We start from the raw sequence: 22,408 nt of genomic DNA on the forward strand, positions 1-22,408 counted from the left end.
TATTATTATTATATTATTATTATTATTATTAATATTATTAATATTATCATTATTATTATCATTATAATTATTCTTATTCTTGTTTTTATTATTATATTTATCGGTAGCTAAATTTAAAATAATTAATTTGCTTATCTATTTAATGTGTATAATATATCTGAGTATGTTTATATCATATGAAAATTAGTATTATGTGTATTATCTTATTAATTAGATAACAATTCATTTAGTCTTCCTCCAAATTATTTAAGTCATAACCTCTTCTATTCGATTTATTTCAATTCTAGCCTTCTATTTCAATTTCGTTGTAATGCTAGCCACTTGCTCATTTCAGTTTTAGCCTATTTAAGCTAATTTATGGTTATCAAATTCCTTTAATCACAACCATATATCATATGATTCAATATCAAAGATCCAATCGCACGCGTTCATTCCAATCAGATCAACGGTCCAGATTAAGAATCCCTTCACTTGCCTATATTATCACACCAAAGACCAAAAACCTAATTTAGTCCGCTCTTCCTCCATCGCCCAAAAATCAAATGCCATCCTGGGGCTTTGAATTAAAGGTGAGATTAAGGTGTCAAAATAAAGGGGCGGTGACATAAGTCTTAATTATTGAGTGTAGGTGATAGTTATGTCATTAATGATTAAGGATTGTGGAGTTGCCCTAAAGTTTATAAGTTGGCAGTTTGGTCCATTGAATTAAATGAGGCGTAAAAGGGTAAATGACTAAAACCTAATTTAACCAATTTTGGTGGAAACCAAAAATGGAGGGACGCCACCAGTGAGCTTAACCAAAAGGGGAAATAAAAGATCTTTTCCCCCCGCCTCCCGCCGTATTCCTCTTCTTCTTCGTTCTTGCTTGCTTGCTTGCCTCTCTTCCCGTTCTCTTCATCTTCCTCTTCTTCTTTTCGTACATTGTTGGTCTTGGCTACTAGTCCTTGAGCTTTCTTCTTCTTCTTGAATCAGATTTAGCTAATCTAATCAGTGGAGCAGATTTCGTTCTGTATCAATTGGAATTACTTCATAAGTGATTGGGGTCACACACCATTGTTTTGGTAAATAAAACTAATAGTTCTTTTAAATCATTCATCATCATCTGGGTACCTGCAATTGTTTCAATAATTTGCATTCGCGTTTCCAACAGAATAGTCATATGTTGCAACATATGTTTTATACATTTTGCCACAACATGTGATTTATGTTTCGCAACAGAATAGTTATATGTAGCAACATATAAGCCTAACAACGGAATCGGGAGGTGTTGGTTCCGATTCCGGTCCGTCCTAGTCCGTTATCGGCTCCGTCTCGGTTCTGGTTAGTCCCGATTTGGTCCGAAACGTAGCGGGTCCGGGAGGGGTAATGGGACGGAAATCGGGATTTACCGGTTAGTCCCTATCCGTCCCGGTCCGGTCCGGTTCGTTAAATTTTTTTTTTAAAAAAAAATCCTAACAAAAAATTTAAAATTATAGTCGTTGAGAGCTGTTGGGCAACGGATTTTGGGCCCCACCAATGGCTTTTTCACCCCCATAACTCCCTTTTTACACCTCCCTACCCCCCAAACTTTTTTTAATACCCCAACCTTCTAAAAACTATATTTTTTTCCTTTTTTTTAACTATAAATACCCTCAATCTTTCATTCATTTCACTCAGAAGTAACAAAAATATTATCTTCTACTCTCTCTACTCTCTAATCTCTTATTCTCATTTAAATTACTAATTTGGTCTTTGGAAATTAGAGCTTCAAAATTCAACTTTCAATTTTCGGCTTTCGGTCATACACGTCTACTTTTTTAAGTAGACGTTTGGGACATTCATTCCAACTCACTTTTCATTTAGTTATTTATTTGTTTGCATTTAATTATTTATGTTGTAAGTAATTAGTCTCTAGTCTCTAGTCTCTACTTATTTAGTTATTTATTTGTTTAAACTTTGCATTACATTTTTGTATTATATATAATTTACTCACTTTTTTATATTTGAATATGAATTCCGGTAAAAACAATGTTGACAAGGGTAAAACAACCATAGTTGATCGATCACTAATTTATGGAGCTCAAAATACAAGAAAAATTTTAAAAAAACCGGTAGTACTTCTCAATCTAAAACTAAAAAAACTTCTCAATTAAGAATAAATACGGATGATTATACGCATGTTGATGAAACTGTTTTTAATATTGATAGTAATAGTGGATTAGATCCTTATCATGAACATTTACAAAGAAGGTTTGGTAATTTTGATGAGGAATTACCTGAAGATGATGAACATGATGATGTTAATGCTTATGTTGATTGTTTTGATAATAATGTTGATGAATATGATGATTATGAAACTGAGCCATCGTCTGCTACTAGTCCCACTCCCAATCCCTCTTCCCTGGCTCCCGCTCCTTTTCGATGTCCTGGTCCCGTTCCCCCCGTGCATCCTAGGACTAAGTAGAACGCGCTAAAAAATCAGTTGTGTCGCAATTTATGACTCAGAATGAAGATAAAACACAAGCTATTTGTAATAAATGTAAACATAGAATGAATCATAAAACTATAGGAAAACAGGGTGGGACGGGACATTTGAGTAATCATTTAATGTCATGTTGTAAAAATGAATTTTTGCATGCTAAAGTTGTAGTCGAAGCTAAAAAAAATGGTGCCATCCTTCTTGAAAATGTAGGAGTAGAGGGCTCTAATATGGTCCAAACACAATTAAATCCTTCTAATGTTTCTGGTTCTAGTATACAACGATCATATAGTAGAGAAAAAGATCTTGAAGAATTAGCTAAAATGATTGTTGTTATGGGTTTGCCATTTATTTTTGCTTAAAATCTCGATTTTATTCATTATATTCAAATTGTGTATAATCCACATTTTAAAGGTTTTACTAGAAATACAATTAAAAAGACTATCTTTGATTATCAAGCTCAACATTTTCAATATCTTCGTTGTTTATTTTGTTATAATAATTGTAAAATAACTATTACTTCTGATATGGGCCGTAGTGTAAATGGTAATGATTATTTCACTATTATTGGGCATTCAATTAATGAAAATTGGACTTTGCAAAAAAGAATTGTAGGTTATAAATGTTGTGAAATGCATAAAACCGGTAGTTATATAGCTTAAGCAATTATAGATGTTTTATAAAACTATGAAATTTGTGATAAAATAAGTAGTGTCACATTAGATAATGCTTCTAATAATAGACCTGCTACTGAAATACTAAAACCGTCTCTTTGCCCTCTTTATATTGATGGTTTTCATATTAGGTGTGTTGCACACATATATAATTTGATTGTTAGAGATGGTATAGCAATGTATAATGATGGTTGAATAAAAGTTGAAACTGCATGCCATTTTATTTTTAAATGTCAAGTTAAGTCTAGAAGTAGAGATTTTGAAAATCGTTGTCGTGAATTTAATCTTCCACCTAGAAAAATTCCAAAATTAGTGTGTACTAGATGGAATTCTTTATATGAAATGCTTGAAGTCGCTTATGAATATAGGAAACCTTTACAAATGGTTTGGAATGCTCATAATTCAAATATGACATATAGAGTTGATGATAATGATTGGAATGACATAAAATAATTTATAGAATTCTTAAAAGTTTTTTATTTAACTACAAAAAAAATATCTGCACTTTATTATCCAACTATGTGCTCTGTTTTACCTAATTTTTGTGTTATTTCTAGTAAATTTTATAAATAGATTTGAAGAATCTGTTAAGAAAATGATTGAAATATTTTTTAAAATATTTTATTCTTATTCCTCAAATTTATTTGACCACTTGTTTGTTAACCCACATTACAAAGATGAAGGTGCATCATGAATGGTTGATAAAATATATTTTAATTTGGGTATTGATAGTGAAGACGATGAAACACCTAGTTGTCAAGATGTTAAAGATAGTATAAAAATTGAAGCTAGAAAATTGTATGACTTATATAATTCTAATATAATGAATGTAGTACATAATGAAGAGCCTCAAAGTTCTAGGAGTAGATATAATAATGAAGATGATATTGATGATATGATAGATTCTTATATTGAACTTTCTCATAATGAAAAATGATTTTGATGCATATATTAATCAAAATACAAAAGCTACTACTATTGATCTTCTAGAATGGTGGAGCAATCGCGGACAGGGATTTCCAGAACTTCAACCGGTTGCTCAAGAAGTGTTAGCTATTCAAGCATCTTCAGTAGCTTCGGAAGGTTCTTTTAGTGCAACAAGATTTCAAATTGGAGAGCATAGATATTCATTAGCAGCAGATAGCTCGGAGATATCGGTACTATTTAGAGATTGGATTAATGGCGAGAGAAGGAGTTATGGTCGTCCACCTTTACCGACCAAATTTGAAAATGAAGTTGGTGAAATAATGCAAGATTTTAGTGACAACGACATTGATGCAATGGAGGAACTAGCTAATCAACCAATTCCAGATCATGTTACTAGAGAAATGTTAAATGATTTAAAAAAAGATTTTCTAGGTAGCATGAACTATTAAATTTAAATGTCTATTAGTATAAGTATAATAATTCGAGGTCTAACTCAAACAAAACCCTTCCTAGAAGGTGGCTGTGTAGATTAGATTTTTTAATACTCTACTAATATTTTGTAATTCAACTTGTACTATTTAATTAATATTAATAAAAGTATAGGCAATTCGCCTTAATTTTTTTTTATTGTCTTGAATTTAAATTTTTAAACTTTTAAAGTGTGAAATTTAAAATTTTATAGTTTTATAGTTTTAAAATTTGAATTTAAATTTTCAATCTTTTAAATTTTAAAGTTTGAATTTAATTATTTAAATTTTCAAACTTTTAAAGGGTGAAATTCAAACTTTTATAGTTTTAAAGTTTGAATTTTAAATTTTCAAACTTTTAAAGGGTGAAATTTAAACTTTTATTGTTTTAAAGTTTGAATTTTAAATTTTCAAACTTTTAAAGGGTGAAATTTAAACTTTTATAGTTTTAAAATTTGAATTTAAATTTTCAAAGTTTTAAGTGTGAAATTTAAACTTTTATAGTTTTATAGCTTTAATGTTTGAATTTAAATTTTCAAACTTTTAAAGTGTAAAATTTAAACTTTTATACTTTTAAAGTTTGAAAGTTTGTATTTAAAACTTTAAAAGTATAAACTTTTAACTTTAAAATTATAAAAGTTTTAATATTTTTTGAGTAATGTTCTTAATTTTTTAATTTTAATAATTTTATTTTTTTAAATATAGCCGTTGGGACCCGGTTTTCGGTTTGGTCCGGTCCGATCCCGGTCCGTTACCAGTTCGGGACAGGTCTTGATATTTTTTTCCCGGAATTACCAGTTCCGGTTCATCCCGATTTCGGTACGGTTCCGGCCCGTGGTGGCCGGTTCCGATCCGTCCCGATTCCAGTCCCGTTGCCATGCGTGGCAACTGAGGGCGGACCTACATGGTCCTATATGGGTGCTCGAGTACCCATTAATCTCGTATCGAATTATATATATTTATGTAGAAAGAAAGAAGAATTGAATATATTTTATTAGAGAGCACCCATAGGAACAATGACTTAATTGGTGTGGTGGTTTATTGTGGGTCCTCGAGGTCTTTCATTCTTTTTATTTCTTGGTTCGATTCCCTCCAAAGACATTATTTTTAGTTTAAAAATTAGCTCTTCTCTTACTTATAGATTCTAATTGGACTTCATTTTATTTTTTTCTCCCATGCAGATTATTGCTTTTTCTCTTTCGCTAGTGGCCTTTTCTAGCATTTTTTTTATCCAAGATAATTTTTATTGTATTTTTTCTTCTTTAATTTTTGTATTATCGTGCTTAAATATCATTGTCCTTTTTTATAACAAGTGTTAAATTTGTGCACTTATATTTGTGATTGATAGCTAAGCAATAACAGAGCCATATATACTCGAGGGGTGTCGACCGACAATTCTTTGTCGGAAGATTATAATGTACGTGTAGTTAGGTAAAAACAATTAAAAATAATATATATATATATATATTGACACTTCTTAACTTCTACACTATTTTACTTCTTTATATTTTGACACTCCTAAGTCAAAATTATCGATCCGCCACTATAGCTAAGGGACCACCCACAACCTTGAAATCCTAGATCCGCCACTGGTAGCAACATATGACTTACATTTCGCAACATAATAGTCATATGTTGTGACATATAACTTACACATGTTGCCACATGTGATTTATTTGTCACAACATAACAATTATATGTAGCAACATATATGACTTACATCTCGCCACATAATAGCCATGTGTAGCAACATATGACTTACACATGTTGTAACATGTGATTTATTTGTCACAACATAACAGTTATATGTAGCAACATATGACTTACATCTTGCTACATATGACTTACACATTTCTTCATTACTACGAATTATATTTTTAATTAATTTCTTCAGGTACAATAAATGGAGGGATTATTTGTAGGTATTGATTGTCGTGGTGAATGGGTCGAGAAGAAAAATCGATACATTTGGCGTTGGAAGGATGGCAAGAAACAAGGAGGGTCGGTATGGATGACTATCGAAAGAAATATTTTGTATGATGATTTTATTTGGAAGGGTGCCAGAACCTCATTTGTTGGGAGAAAGACCAATTTGTTGCACTGTTCATCAATTCTATCACTTTCGTTGTGAATTATGTAGTTGTGATTTAGAAATAGATGAACTAGTTAAATTTCTGTATTAATTAAATTTTCATGTGTGGCAACATATGTACATTTCTTGCAAACTCATGGGAAAAAAGGTGACCATTTTGTGTTTTATACTGATTTTTGAATTTGTTCTTTATAAAATGTTTAATTTAAAAAAATTTGACATTTTTCCATTGTTAAATCGCTCAATTTATCTATTAACTCATCCTTGAAGTGACATATGTGGCAACATATGCACGTTCTGTTGGAAAAATTGCAACAGACATGTCATATGTGGCAACATATGTATATCATAAAATGGTCTTTTTGGGGTTAATTCAATTAGATTGTCACCTAATTCAACATGTAACACTAATATATAGTCCTACAACATGTCTAAGTACAAAATTATGGTCTAATACAACAATCTTCATCAATTCTATCAATTATTTTTACAAATACTATCATACCACTAATTCATCATACAATGACCAAGTAACTCCATATGACAATTTTTTCTGGTTGATAGTGCCACGTAGGCCGAAAAGGGATAGAAATTTTTTTATAAAATAAGTTCGAGGGGGGGGGGGGGGTAATAGGACCTTAGTATAATATAAGTGTTTCTCTGGGATTTCGGGCATAGGTTGGAGGGGTACATATGCATTTTCCCTTTAATTTTATATTGGATAACAAATAATAGTGCAAAGTTAGCGAATCATGTATTAGTATTGATATTGCGTAAAGTTCCTCAAGCACTTTTTACTCCTAAGATGTAAATATTCATTTACTTTGAAATTGAAAATACTTTTTCCTTGTAATTACATAAATTTATTTTATATTAAAAATTTATAGGGATTTTTTTTACTTTGATAATACAATAAAACTAAATAAAGTATTTTCAATATTTTTCATCTTAGAAAAAATCTAAAACATTTTATCCATGTTTAATTCTAAAATAAAGTACTATTTGTTCATGCAAATATGAATAAATATGAATAAACTTGTATTTTACCCAAACCATTTGTTATCCAACCCATTTTTACCCATATGAGATATGAATGGATTGAATTATTACCCATTTTATATTGACCCATTTTCAACCCGCCCAAATTTTACCCAACCCACCCATTTGCCACCACTAACCGTAAGTAACGAAAACTATGCAGTACACGTTTTTTCTGTTGGGCTAAACTTTTAGAAAAATTTGCCACTCAGGTGCAATACTAATTTATGGAACGATAGATATGTTCAATTTTTAGCGCAACCATATTGTCCGGTTATACGCTTAGTGCATCATTATAGAAGTTTAAGTTTTGTCTATGAGAAAAGACATCAAGTCACCATTAAAGTCGTGTATTTGTATAAAAATACCTTAACTTTGGAAGTATCCTATGACCCCACAGAACTATTTAATATTTTTGTAAATGGGCCATTTTGACCCATTCCCTCGTCTGTGTTGTCGCGCGTGATGCTCCCTCATGTGATAAAATTCAACCCGATCCGATCCTATTCTTTTCAAGAAAAGTCGTCTTCTCCTTTTCTTTTCTTATTTCTCAACTTCCCCTATAATCTCAAAGAATAGAAAAGTCTTCTCGATATCTTGGTGTTGATAATCTCGTTGTTGATGTTTCTTGGTGAAGATTCTTGGAGGGACAAGGAATTGAAGGTCTGAAAGGTTAGGGCTCTACATCATATGATAAAGATCTTATTTTTTTAGATTATTGTGATTTTAGGGATTATTATAGTGTAAAGAGTGTTGGAATCGACCTATTATAGTTGCTATTGTTAGGATTTTATAGTTTTTTCGTTGTGTTATTGAGTAATTGCTACTGTTAGGGTTTTGTGTTATCAACTTAGTGCAACTGTTAGTGATTAGGATTTTGTGTTATCGACTTAGTGCGACTATTAGTGTTTGTGTTTTAGGTTAGGGTTTGATGTTATCCACTTAGTTTGAATCTTATTATTCGTCTCTTATACATTTGTAGACTTCAATTTGTACATTATCGACTTGTTTACAAGTCTTTTGTTCTGTTAGTGATGGGGATAAATGTTAGTGCTATTGCTACTGTTAGTTTTTTTTCTACTCTTGTTAGTTAGTGTTTCTGCTACTGTTATTTGTTAGTGATTATGTTTGTCGTGTACAACTTGTTAGAGTTTGTTCTTGAAACGTGTGTTTGAATTGTGTTTGTCTTTTTTACATGCCTTTTCAGGATGGCTTTTACTTTGATAACTTTAAGATGGTATCATAGGGGGTTAATAGAATTTGGTCCCCCACATAAATATATTGGGGGGCATGTGACAGAATTCCTAGATGTAGATGTTGATAGGATGTCTTATTTTGAGTTGAGAGACTACATAAAGGAACTAGGATATACAATAGATTGTGAGTTTTTCATTAAGTGGGATGAGTTATTGGTTCTTGTTGATAATGATAAGGTTATATTTGACCTTTTCAATATGATAAATGATGGGGATACAGTTGAGGTGTATGTTTTTCATGGGGTTAGTGAAGCTAATCAGGCCCCACTTGAATTGGAGTTTGTCCCTAATGTGAGTGAGAGTGGGGTAGGTGAGGAATCTTTTAACGTGACTTCTAACTCTAATAATCAGCCTCTTACTTCTACTTTTCCTTCCAACCCTAAAACTGGTCCTTCTAAAACTTCCAGCACTCGATTTGAAGATCTTCCTACTACTGTGCCTCCACTATCTCCTTCTTCTACTGTGCCTCCACCATCTCCTTCTTCCACTGTGTCTCCACCCTCTCCTTCTACTATTCCTCCTCCTTCCTGTGTACCTTCATCTGATCCTATAATAGATAATGATCTAATTGATGATGAAATGGAAGATGAATCAGGATGAAGGGGGATACTAATGAAGATACTGAGGTTGAAAGTGATGTCCATCAAGAGTATATATATATAAGGGTAAGAAAAAGGCATTTCAAAAGGTCACAAATGAGAAGTAGAGGTACTACTTCAGATCAGATTAATGTTGATTAAATTGGGTCTAAATATAGGGTATGATGAGACAAATATTGGTATTACGAAAAGCTTAGTCGGTACGCTAGGAGGTGATGAATCTTACTATCTAAGTGATGAAGCTCCTAGCTTTGGAATAGATGATAAAACATGTTGGGGAGATGGTGAAGAGGCTGATCAAGTAGTGCATAAACCTGTTAGAAGGAAGAAAACCCCAAATAAAGATGTGTTTGATGAAACTTCTGAAAAGGTTGTTTGGGAATTAGGACTAGTTTTCAGAAGTGTTGATGAATTTAGAGTGACAGTGACAAGATATGCAGTTCAAGAACATATTCAAATTGAAAAATATGTGAATGAGCCTGACAGAGTTAGAGTGAGATGTTGCAAAGAGACTTGTCCTTGGTAGTTGTGTGCAAGTAAGGATAAGACTGGTGGAGATTTCATAGTTAAAAGATACAACCCTGTCCATAAATGTCTGACATCAAATCATAACTATCTTTGCAACTCAAAGTTTTTTGGCCACCAAATACAAATAAAGAATAACTCAACAGCCAAACATCAGCATTGTGTTGTTGCAGGACATTATTAGAAAAGAGTTGGATATCCATGTTGGTAGGACAATAGTGAGAAGAGCTAGGACTAGAGTGTTACAAGAGATCATGGGTGATCACATTGTGGAGTACGGTAAGATCTTTGATTATAAAGATGAGATTTTAAGGAGTAATCCATGTAGTACTTGTGTAGTGAAGGTTAGAGAAGAAGATGGAACTGGGAAGAAATTTTTTCAAGGATTTTATGTTTGCTTCAATGCTTTAAAGAAAGCATTTTTTGAGGTGCTAGGAATTTGATTGGTTTTGATGGGTGTTTTCTCAAAGGTGTGTGTAAAGGCCAGTTGTTAGTGACAGTTTGTAAGGATGGAAACAACCAAATGCTGCCTATTGCTTGGGCAGTTGTTGAGGTTGAGAATCAGTTTACCTGGACATGATTTCTTGAACTAGTGAGGAATGATCTTGATCTTGGAGAAGGGCATCAATTATCTATCATTACTGATATAGAAAAGGTAAGACCTTTATTGACTTACTGTTTGATTGTGTTTTTTTTATGTTTTTAATTTTGCATTTTAAATATGTTTCTGTTATGTTGCTTTGTTAGGGACTAGAAATTGTTGTTCAGGAGGTATTGCCACTGGTTGAGCACATAAAATGTGCAAGACATGTTCTTGCAAATTGATGTAAAAGATGTAAAGGAATTGAAACAAGAAGTGTATTTTGGAGGATTGCTAAATCCACATTTGAAGCTGAGTTGAAGGATAATATATAGGCAATGAAGAAATTAGGAAAAGATTGTTTGGATGATCTTTTATGGTACAATTTGGATACATGGTGCAAGAGGTATTTTCAGGACTATAGCTAATGTGATGTTGTGGACAACAATATGACAGAAAGCTTTACTGCTTGGATATTGCCTGCAAGGTATAAAACAATCATCACAATGCTTAAGGAGATAAGGGTGAAGATGATGAAAAGAATTGGTGATTTGTGAGAGTTCTCAAACACTTGGATCACTAATATATCTCCTATGTCTTTGAAGATTTTGCAAGAAAATATTGAAAAGTCTATGCAATGTAACTAACTTGGAATGGAGAAAGAGGTTTTGAGATTAAACACTATGGATTTACACATATTGTTGACATTGTTAGTAGGAGTTGTAGTTGTAGATCTTGGAAGCTCAGGGGCATTCCTTGTCCTCATGGTGTTGCTGCCCTTCATTTCAAAGAGTTGGAACCAATCAATTTTGTGGCTAGTTGTTATAGCAAGGAGACCTACCTCAGCACATATGCCCATTTTATTCAGCCAATGAATAACATGAAAATGTGGCCAACATCAAATAATCCAATTATAAAGCCACCAAAGATCAAGAAGATGCCTGGAAGACCAAGTAAGGTTAGAATAAAGGAAGCAAATGAAAGCAAAAAATTGAAAAGCTTAGCAAAAGTGGTGATGTTATGACTTACTCAGGCAAGAGGTACTGGTCCAAGTCAGTCAGCTGAACCATCTTCTTAGACACATACTTTTATTTGTTACTTTCAAATGTAAGTTATATGTACATGTATATGTATTGATATATCAATATACATGCTACTAAAAGAGCAGTAGGAGGCAGAGCAAGAGGTAGATCAATAGTTCAACTCAATCAACTGGAGCTTCTTCACATGTGTATATATATATTCATTTGTACAAGATTTAGTTGTAATTGCATGCACTGATGTGTAAAAATCAGGCCACCACAAATAATGAAAGTGGTAGAGGAAAAGGCACAAAAAGAGTTTCAAGTTCTATAGACAATATAGATATGCTTTAATCTATGAGTTTCAAATTACAGACTTTTAATGGTAGAGGTAGAGGTAGAGGTAAAAGAGTAGGAACATGTAGAGGAAGATGAATGCCTCAAGAAAGAAATGTGAATGAAGGACTATGTAGACGAAGAGGAATGCCTCAACATAGTCAAACTAGTTCTGAAGCAAGAGGGAAGAGACCAGTTGAACATGAGGACACCAGTGGAGGACAAACAAGAGCTTTTAAAAGGCCAAGAATGGTAGGCGTTGGCATATACCAAGCTGAAGATGAATTTACAACTATCAGTGTAAGTTTACAACTCTCAATGTAAGTTTACAACTTTCAATGCAAGCCTAAATGTGTTTTGATTTGAATATGTATTTATTTGACTAAGCAACCTGGATTGCCAAGTAGAAGAGCCATTAATACTGGTACAAGAGTGACAAAGAGGGCTGATGTTGTTACTGGTGATATTGGCTACACACCAGTTCGTGGATTCAAATGGAAGGGGAAGACAACTATTACCAGTACCAACCTAGAAAGAATGAGGGCTGAAAAGGTTATCAAAACTAGGTCTGCAGCTACTGCTACTACTAATAGCCAGAGCAAACAAGTTCAAGTAGGATGACTCATGTGCCATGGAAGTAGGGCATTTTGATGTTGTCTTGTTCATTTTGACAAACAACTTTTAATTATGTATATTTTTTGGTTGGAATCAAACTCAATTTCGCGTGTACAAAACAAGATCAACTTGATAGCAATACTTCAAATTGAATGATTATGTTGGAATGGAGTCCTCTTTTTGATCAGTGTTTTTGTTGCTTTTAGCTATATTCTTCTCATTTATTTGTAGTTGAATATATTTTTGAAGTTTCTCAAATGGTTACCACAATAATATAGACAACCAAATACATTAACAACTTGTTCAAATCATAACTATTTCGACAACAAAGACCAACAAAAACTTGAGCATTCGACAAAGCAAGATCAAGACAATTAGCTTCAAGTTACACACACCTACAACTTCACAAACTTGAAAGTAACTAAACATGTCTATGGCAATTTTGGCTGCACACACCTACAACTTCCATCCTTCACGTTCTTGGTTAGGCTTAAAAATAGAAAACACAGAATAACGATCAAGACAATTAGCTTCAAGTTACAACATTGTTGTTGTTCTTCTTCTTCTTCTCCTTCATCACGACTTGGTTACTTTCAACATGACTTTCATAACGTGCCAATGCTTTTTCCAACTCCTTAATTCTCTTTGCCAATCTTAGAATAACGTATTTGGATCGTATATCAACATCTTCACGATCCCTCCATCTAAAGAAGTTGCACGCATCCTCCTAAAATACGTAAAAACACAAATTAAAGAAAAATGCATAAATAAAAGATCTCCAGAAAAGAATTAGGAAACATACACAATAGTGTGGACAAGACCATGAAGTTTGCATTGAAAGTAAGTCACCATGTTTGCATCGCAATTTCACTCGCGACATCGGATCATTCTCATCATTACAAATACGATTCAACATTGCATTTGTCATTTTCGGTCAAATCTAATCACAAAATTAAGAAGAAATTAAACCATAAAAAACTTCAAATTATTAATGCTTTCTACTGGAAATTAAAAGATAAAACAAATTCCTACCTTATTAGACTTGGGGTAAACAATAAATTCGTCAAAGAGAGAGCACCAACGTTGATCTTGCTTTGGAAAAAAAGTTGAAATCGATTTTAGGGCTACCAACTGCTCTTTTCTCTTTAAATTTGGGGAAGATGATGTTATTTAAATTAATTAAATAATTAATAATAAAGAAATAAAACAACACGTGACACTTTATAGTTGGTTAATGGCAGTGAAAACACTGCCTCATGCGCGCAACAACCCAGACGAGGAAATGGGTCAAAATGGCTCATTTACAAAGATATTAAATAGTTCTGTGGGGTGATAAGACATTTCCAAAGTGAAGGTGTCTTTATGCAAATATTAGTAAACTTGTATTTTATCCAACCCATTTTTACCCATATGAGATTGGACGGATTTAATTATTATCCATTTTATATTGACCCATTTTTAGCCCGCCCAAATTTTATCCAACCCACCCATTTGCAACCACTAACTGTAAGTAACAGAAACTAAGCAGTACACTTTTTTTCTGTTGGGCTGACCTTTCAGAAAAGTTTGCCACTCAGGTGCAATACAATTTTATGGAATGATAGATATGTGCAGGTTTTAGCGCAGCCATATTGTCCGGTTATACACTTAGTGCATCATTATAGATGTTTAAGTTTGTCTATCTAGATTTGTTTGGATCAATTATATATCAAGAATATGAGCATACATGACTGGATTCGTTTCAGTTTTTTAAATATCAAACCAAATTATTTGTGTCAATTTTTTAAATTTATAAATCAAATCAAACTAATAAAACTCGGGGTTTTTCAATCTCAGGTTGGTTCGGATTTTCAAAATATCAAACTAAACTATTTGTGTTGAATTTTTAAAATTTTAAATCAAATCAAACTAATAATTTTTGGATTATTTTTGGGTTTTTGGATTTTTCGGTAAAGTATTCACACAAACATATAATTAACTAGTGCTCCAAATGTTTCTTTAGTCCAATCAAAATACAATTATCTAAGACGTTTCTTAAGAAAATAACACAAAATATGATATAAGTGATGACACTAAAATATTCAATAAAAAATAATAAAGAAATCGTATAAAATAAATATCGCAAATTGATAAGTTATAATGAAAATGATCATAATTTAAAGGGAAAATGCATAAGTACCCCCCCCCCCCCAGCCTGTGCCCGAAATCCCAGAGACACACCTAACCTTTACTAAGGTCGTATTACCCCCCCCCCCCGAACTTAATTTATCGATAATATTCTACCCCTTTCGGCCTACGTGGCACTATCCTTGAAAAAATTGTCAACATGCGCTGAGCCCACAAGATAGTGCCACGTAGGCCAAAAAGGGGTAGAATATTACATATAAAATAAGTTCGGGGGAGGGGGGGAAGGTAATAGGACCTTAGTAAAGGTTAAGTGTGTCTCTGGGATTTCGGGCATAGGCTGGGGGGGTACTTATGCATTTTCCCTAATTTAAAAGTACTAAATCATGCTAAAATAAGTCTACTATGTATTAATTACATTAAAAATTAAAAAATTAGGTTATGTATTTTAAATGTCTAAACCAATGTAAAACTAAAGAACAAATATTCAACATTATTGTCATTCTTAGTGTTGAATTAATTTTTTTGTTATCATTAGTATGATTTTATTTTTAATTGAACTTTATTAGAGTCACTAATATCTATGAACTATAACCTTCATTGCATTATTCAAAATTTGAAATCTCAAAAGACTTGAAAAAGTATGTTAAAAGATAAAAATTATGAAAAGTTATAAGTAATATTTAGAAATTACATCAAAGTAAGTAGTTTTATGTATAAAGTAAATTTTAAAAATAAAATATATTATGTCGGGTTGGTTTTGTTCGGGTTGAATTTTTTAGTTAAAACCAAACCAACCCAAGTATAATTGGGTTTTTTTTCCAATACCAACCAAGTCAAACAAAATTATTAGTCGAATGTTTTTTTCCGATTTGACTCGATTTTCAATTTAGTTCGATTTTTTATTCAATTTTGTACACATAACTAGTTAAGCTCCTCTTCATCAAATGCTAATAGCTAGGTAGTCTCAGATGATTTCATAAGGATCATAAGCAAGCTCTTTATACCATCACAAGATATCGTTTCCATTTGTCAGTGTATAGAGTTACTTGATAGCTTTGCTTGTGAGAGACAATGAATACTTGGTGGAATAATCAAGAAGCGTACAAGCTAAGTCGAATAACACCTTTATATAACAAAATGCCTTTATATGTTGAAGAAACATAGTGAAAATGATCAATTTTTATACAAAATATGATGAGAAGACCAGAAAAGGCTGAAGAGGAATAAGAGAAATAATTGATTGCTTTTTGCAAGAAAATATGATAGGAAGATTGGTGAGGATTGAAGAGGAATAAGAGAGGAGAACCCTACAAAGAAGACTAGAGCTCTCTGGTATATTCAAAATATATATCTTATTTTTGGTTTATAGTTTCAAAAGAGATATTGATAAAATAATTCTTCAAAATATCATAATCTTAAGGAGATCAAATCAGTCCAAATATATGTATTTTTTTTTATCATAAAAAGAGTATAAAATTATCTTTACGAAAAAGTTAAAATTGGAAAGGTAGCAATATTATCATTATCTATATTTATCTATCTATCTCTATATATCTATATCTTCTATATATTAATATTAATATTATATTAATATTATTTTATTTTATTTTTAATTTTAATTTTAATAAGTTAAAAGCATAAACTCCTAACTTGAATGTTAAATTACTTTAATATCCCTAACTTAGGTTGTAACTTTTTCGATAAGTTGTGTCTTTATTCAAAGGGTTGTGACTTTTCGATGAGTTATGAATTTTCCAAAGAGTTGTGAATTTTTCAATAAGTTGTGTCTTTTCCAAAGGGTTGTGACTTCTCGGAAATGTCATGACTTTTCAGATAAGACGCAAAAACAATTGTTCATACTACCCCTTGTTGACTATAAATAGAGGGCCTTCCTCTCATTTTTCAACCACAAATTTTTTAATCTTCTACTCTTCTTTTTCTTGCAATTTAAAAGTTTTTGTGTGATTTATTGTCGTTGAGTGAGTTTGAAATTTAGCAGAATACGAGGTACCATTGTTCTGACGAAGTAAATGTTTTATCCTAAGAGGGTATATTCCATAACCTCGAGTACTTGATGAAAATAATTTTGATGATATAATAATTATTTTTATACTTAATATATACATTAATATGTAATGTTCCAATATATATAGTATGTAGTCTAAATTCATTTATTTTTGTTAACAATTTCTCTTGTGATGTAGATATATGTTTATGAATATCATTTTCCAAAATTTAGAGAATTTTCACAATTTGTTTTTTTTATGCTCAAGACAAAAGAATGACTTTATTTATCAATGCTACTTATGTCATTTAGATTGTCAGGAAGTTTGCTTCAAAATAGTTATTACTATATAAACATCGCCCTTTTATTCATATGATAACACCAATTGACGTTTGTCTTAGTTTATTTTTTATTATTTATTTAATGGCTAATTTTTATGAGATAAATATTTTCAGTAATGCAAATATATATTTATATTTGGATAGGTATTTGTATTTATATTAAAGTATTATATAGAGAAAACAACCAAAAGCTCCCCTAATCTATTGTCGAATTCTCAACTACACACTTATATTTCACGGGGGTCCTATTACCCACCTGAACATTTTAAAAGTATAATATATACCCCCTTAAAAACTCACACCTAGATTTGTATCAAAAAGTAAGTGACACGCGCATGCCACATAATTTACCTTTTAAAAAAATTAAAAAATATTATTTTTTCCTTTATTCTACTTTTCCTTTTATATTATCCTTCTTTTCTCTTCTCTTTCCTTTCTTGCTCTGTTTTTTCTTTACTTTGACTAAATGATTTTTCAAATTAGCAAAGCAAGCTTAAATTTAGAAACCATTGAGTGAAATTTTCTTCATAAACCTTCTTAACATCAACTGAAAATTCATCATGATTCTTGTTTAAAAAAAACAAAAGAATTTAAAAAAGATCGATTAATGATAAAAAGATTTACCCTTTAATGTTGTTTGGTAGGATATGCAATGAATGAGTTGCATGGAAAATTAGTGATGAACACAATAAAGAGTGATAGTGTTCAATATTTGGAGACTTCAAAGTTGGATTTTTCAAAGTGAATTTTGAATTTTGGTTGAAATTATTGAGAGCTTAGTAACTTTAAAAATGAACACGGCAGTTCACGATGGAGGTAGTTGGCGATTGAAGTCGTGATAATTATGTACGGTGGTTGGGTCATAATAATACAACTAAGGAAACTTATAAATTTCACTCAAGGGTTCCTAAATTTCTCCATTAATGACACTAAAATTTGATCCTCTTGAATTTCGATTTTAAGCTATTGTCAATTTTTCACACTAATGAAAAATTGATCTAACGTGAAAAAATTGTGATTTGAGGATGAAAATCAGATTAATAGTGGGAAGCTGACGAGGGCGGCAACTTGGTGGTGGAGCTGAGTTACCGCCGGTGTTGCTCCGGTGATGAGAAAACAAAAAGAGAAAAAAGGTAAAAAGAAAAAATAAAACAAAAACCGAAAGGAAACTTAAATTTGTTTTAAAAAAATAAAACAAAAATGGAAAGAAAATAGAAAATCAATATAGAATAAAAATACAATTTTAAAACTAAAATTTTAATTATTATTTTTACCTCTCACTCTCTCAAAGAGAGTGAACTACACTTTCTTTGCCACCTCAGCATTTAGGGAGCAAATAATTCCACTTTAAAATTGTTGAAGGGGGTAATAGGACTTTCGTGATGAATACGTGTGTAGTTGGGAATTGGGTAATAGTTTAGAGGGATTTTTGGCTATTTTCTGTATTATATATGTCACGAATGTATTTTCAAGTTAATAAGATCTTCTAACTTCATAATATATTATTTTAAAATATTTCGAGTTATTTAAAAAAAAAACTCACAACAAATGTGAAAAATATATGAATATATATGAATCATCTAAAATTTATCATTTACAAATTAAATTTTATATTCAGTAATATGGAATAAACATTTACATTTTGTCCCTACACTAAATTAAAATCTAATAACTATATAAAAAAAATAGTAACATTAATTAAAAGTCCTATTTGTTTATGTAAGTATAAAATTTATTAGAAATTCAGCTCTTGCGCATTAATTATTTAGTTATAACACTATAACTTCTCTTAGTTATTACCAATTATTGCAAACATTGTTCACAATATTTTACATTCTTACTTATAATATTATGAATTCCATAGTAATTACATTAATTATTATTATTATCTTTCATCTTTCCTTATATTAACTTTTGACCAATATTTTTTCATATTATTATATCGCCCCTATATATGTGATAACACGGTGTTGTTATTTTTCAATTGATGAATCATTCTTGGTTAAATAAATTGAAAGTCGTTTACAAGTATATGAATTATATCTTTGTTGGGTGTAAAATGAACATGTGATTATATATATGATTTCACAGATAAAATATATTCTTTAATTTTAAGTTTTAGTTTTTCCAGTAAAAAAAGAAGAAGGAAACCTTTTTCAGTTAACTATGGACAGTCAAATAACTATCTATAATTTATGTACACAGTCAATCGAGAAGTCAAATATGAGAGCCAACAACAAGAACATCATCTATTATGTTATAACTTATCAAAATAAAAATTAATATACAAAAAATATTTCTAAAAGATAAAATGTAGTTGTTCTTTCACATGTTCATATGACATCTAAATAGTTTAACGTGGAATGCACGTGCAAACCACATTTGGTTAGATGACAAGAAAAATACACAACAAATATCGTCAAGTAATATTAGTGAGATACGACTAATTACATGATTGAATCTTATCAAATGGAAATAAATATATATATTGCATTTAACTAATGAAGATTTTCATTGACCATCTTCATAGATTCATGTGAATAAGATATATATATATGACGATCCACATTGAACATTCACAAAAGAATCTGCAATATTATTTGGGAAAATGCATAAGTACCCCCCAGCCTATGCCCGAAATCCTAGAGACACACCTAACCTTTACTAAGGTCCTATTACCCCCCCCCCCCCCCCCCGAACTTAATTTATCTATAATATTCTACCCCTTTTCGGCCTACGTGGCACTATCCTTGAAAAAAATGTCAACATGCGCTAGGCCCACAAGATAGTGCCACGTAGGCTAAAAATGGGTAGAATATTACATATAAAATAAGTTTGGTGGGTAATTGGACCTTAGTAAAGGTTAGGTGTGTCTCTGGGATTTCGGGTATAGGCTGGAGAGGTACTTATGCATTTTCCCAAATTATTTTGTGCTAAGTTGATTATTCAAATCTTTGCTTAAGTAAGCAATACTATTTACTATAACATATATTTTCTAAATTGGTAATCACATGCAACACACGTGTCAAAAAACTAGTTATATGATATAACGTATACTTTAATGTGAAATAGAAGACAAGGTAATCAATAGTAATATTTCTATTAGAATTGATGCAAACTTACATGGCGATTATGGTGAGTATCAACTATGAAAGAGGAAAACAAGCGAAGAAGAAAGGATCATGTCCTAATTTGCTCTAATTTTGTGTTACTCGAAACTTCCACGCGGTGAGAGAGTTTCAAATATGCGATATTACGTACATTTGTGGTAATTATGATATGAGTTTGAGGATTTTGTATACTCTGAAAATTTAGATGATGATTTTAGAGCAAACAAAAGTGAGTTTTTTTTTTCAATGTTATTCCCATTTTTACTTCTTTCATTGTGTTTTTTGTAGCCAATTCGTCTATAATTTCATTCCCATTTTTTGTTGCACCATGATCCTACCAACCGTCCTTTACAAATGGACATGAACTTAGTAATACAACCAAGAATGCTAGAGCAAGAATTGTATGTGGTAATTGCATTTCCTTCCTATTCTCAACGATTTCGATAATATTCAACTGTTGTTATGTTTACATTGTTTGTTGAGCTAGAGATGGAAATGCACCATGTTTAGTTATATCTAAGGGATTATGGAAGGTAAATGACGATTAATTTTAATTAGAACAAGCCGACTAAAATGACTAATATGCCTGAATTTTGACTCGCAAACAACATTTATATACTTGTTCATTTGTGATCAAACATAAGAATCTCATTGTGTTCTCTCTTTCTCACATATATCATGATAAATGTTGCAGCAACGATTTTTCTTGTTTTTTTAGACTACTTTGTTCTTTTTCTCATGTAGTTGGTAGCTTTCATTTGGAATAATGCAGCTTCCATGGCAAGTGGTGTATACCATTTCTACAAGCTCTATTGTTAGCCTTTTGTTGCAATTTAGCTTGTAAGTGGGTTTGAGTATGAGAACCTGATAGTATCAAGACTAGTCTTCACTTCCTGTCCTAAATAATATTTACTCTGTATTGTTTTCCAACCTTTATTGACTTTTTGTATATATACATATTGTTTTTAGATAAATATTTTGCCAGGTAGTGCCTGATGATACCCATGATTTCGAGATGAGGGGTGCATTATTACAAAAAGGTTGATCCAAGATATAAATTTGATTGGTTCCACATTTAGGTTCTTATTACTACTGAAAATTGTTAAAATTTTAATATTATAGGCCCAAAATTAATTAATATGTCAAAAGTGCTATCAATAACCATTTAGAAAGGTGCTATCTAATTTTAGAAAGAAAAATAAAACAAGATAACTATAAAATTCAAATTTCTAATTTCACGTAGAGAGGTGCACCCAGTCATCATCACATTATATAATACTCTGAGTGTGGTTATTTCAATATTTTTTAAAAATATAACACTACTATATATGATCTCGGGAGGATAGCATGAGTACGTAAACCCCGTGACCCCCCTTGGATACGCCTCTGCTCTTAAGGATGTCTCTGTAACTATCCATGACATTTTTTTAGTAGTTAGTTACAGGACGATCTGCGCTTTGTATCACTTTGCAGGACTATTGGAATATGCTTCTTTCTTATCTCTAGTAGTCTTGATGGAGTGTTCTAGTCATCTGTGGTAGATTATACTTCTTTTTGGAGGTTAGTTGATATATCAGGTTCACTTTTTGTTGTGTAAGGCAGTGAGCCTGTTGGAGGAGGTTTACTGAATGAGAAGCCTGGTATGGTTTGCTCTGATTTTGAATTGTTGTTTGAAACCACACGTTGTGTAGATAGGTTTGCGTAACGTTATGCTAATTGATATATGATGATATTTGTGTATGTATTATTCTATGATGGATGAATCTGATCGCTAAGCTATGCCATCCATATATCATGGAGTACAAGGATGCTTGGACCAATAAAGTCGGGCTGGTCTGTTGCTTCTTCTTACCTAAAATTATAAGTTATTCTATTCTCTCATTTAACACACTCTCAAGGTTTTACCTTTGAAAGTGTGTGTGATGGTTAAGATTTCTTCCTATCATTTACCAAACATCTCGGATCCAAGATATAGAATGAAAGAAACTTTTGGTAAGAAGTGTTTTGCTCCTGCAGGTAAAACATTACACAACAAGAATTGTGCATAATCTCATTAGAGAATGTATATGATTTGAGTAGTTGTGATGATTTTTGAACAACACTAAGTTACAAGAAAATTACCTGTGTAGGTCCTATTTTTTAGTTATGCGGTGTCTGGAAAAACAACAAATTCCTCTGGAGTGTAAGTTTCATGCATTTTTATTTTAAGTGAAGTTTGGTACTGATATCTTTTTTC

At 31.6% G+C, this 22,408-nt stretch overlaps 1 protein-coding gene across 1 annotated transcript; it reads left to right on the forward strand.

Moving 5' to 3' along the window:
• Positions 1–12,073: 12,073 nt before the first annotated feature.
• On the forward strand, positions 12,074–12,595 carry LOC125830146 (uncharacterized). Its single transcript, XM_049509346.1, has 2 exons — positions 12,074–12,274; positions 12,362–12,595. The coding sequence occupies exons 1-2, from the start codon at positions 12,074–12,076 to the stop codon at positions 12,593–12,595; spliced, it is 435 nt and encodes a 144-aa protein (XP_049365303.1).
• The last annotated feature ends 9,813 nt before the right edge of the window (positions 12,596–22,408 follow it).

The sequence above is a fragment of the Solanum verrucosum genome, unplaced genomic scaffold, assembly GCF_900185275.1.
Source record: "Solanum verrucosum unplaced genomic scaffold, falcon-dt-bn FXZP01000024.1, whole genome shotgun sequence".
Classification (NCBI taxonomy): Eukaryota; Viridiplantae; Streptophyta; class Magnoliopsida; order Solanales; family Solanaceae; genus Solanum; species Solanum verrucosum.

Coding starts and splice junctions, on each gene's coding strand:
- LOC125830146 (XM_049509346.1), top strand. CDS start 12,074: ATGCCTCAAGAAAGAAATGTGAATGAAGGACTATGTAGACGAAGAGGA. Junction 12,275..12,361: donor ATGAATTTACAACTATCAGT/GTAAGTTTACAA, acceptor TATTTGACTAAG/CAACCTGGATTGCCAAGTAG.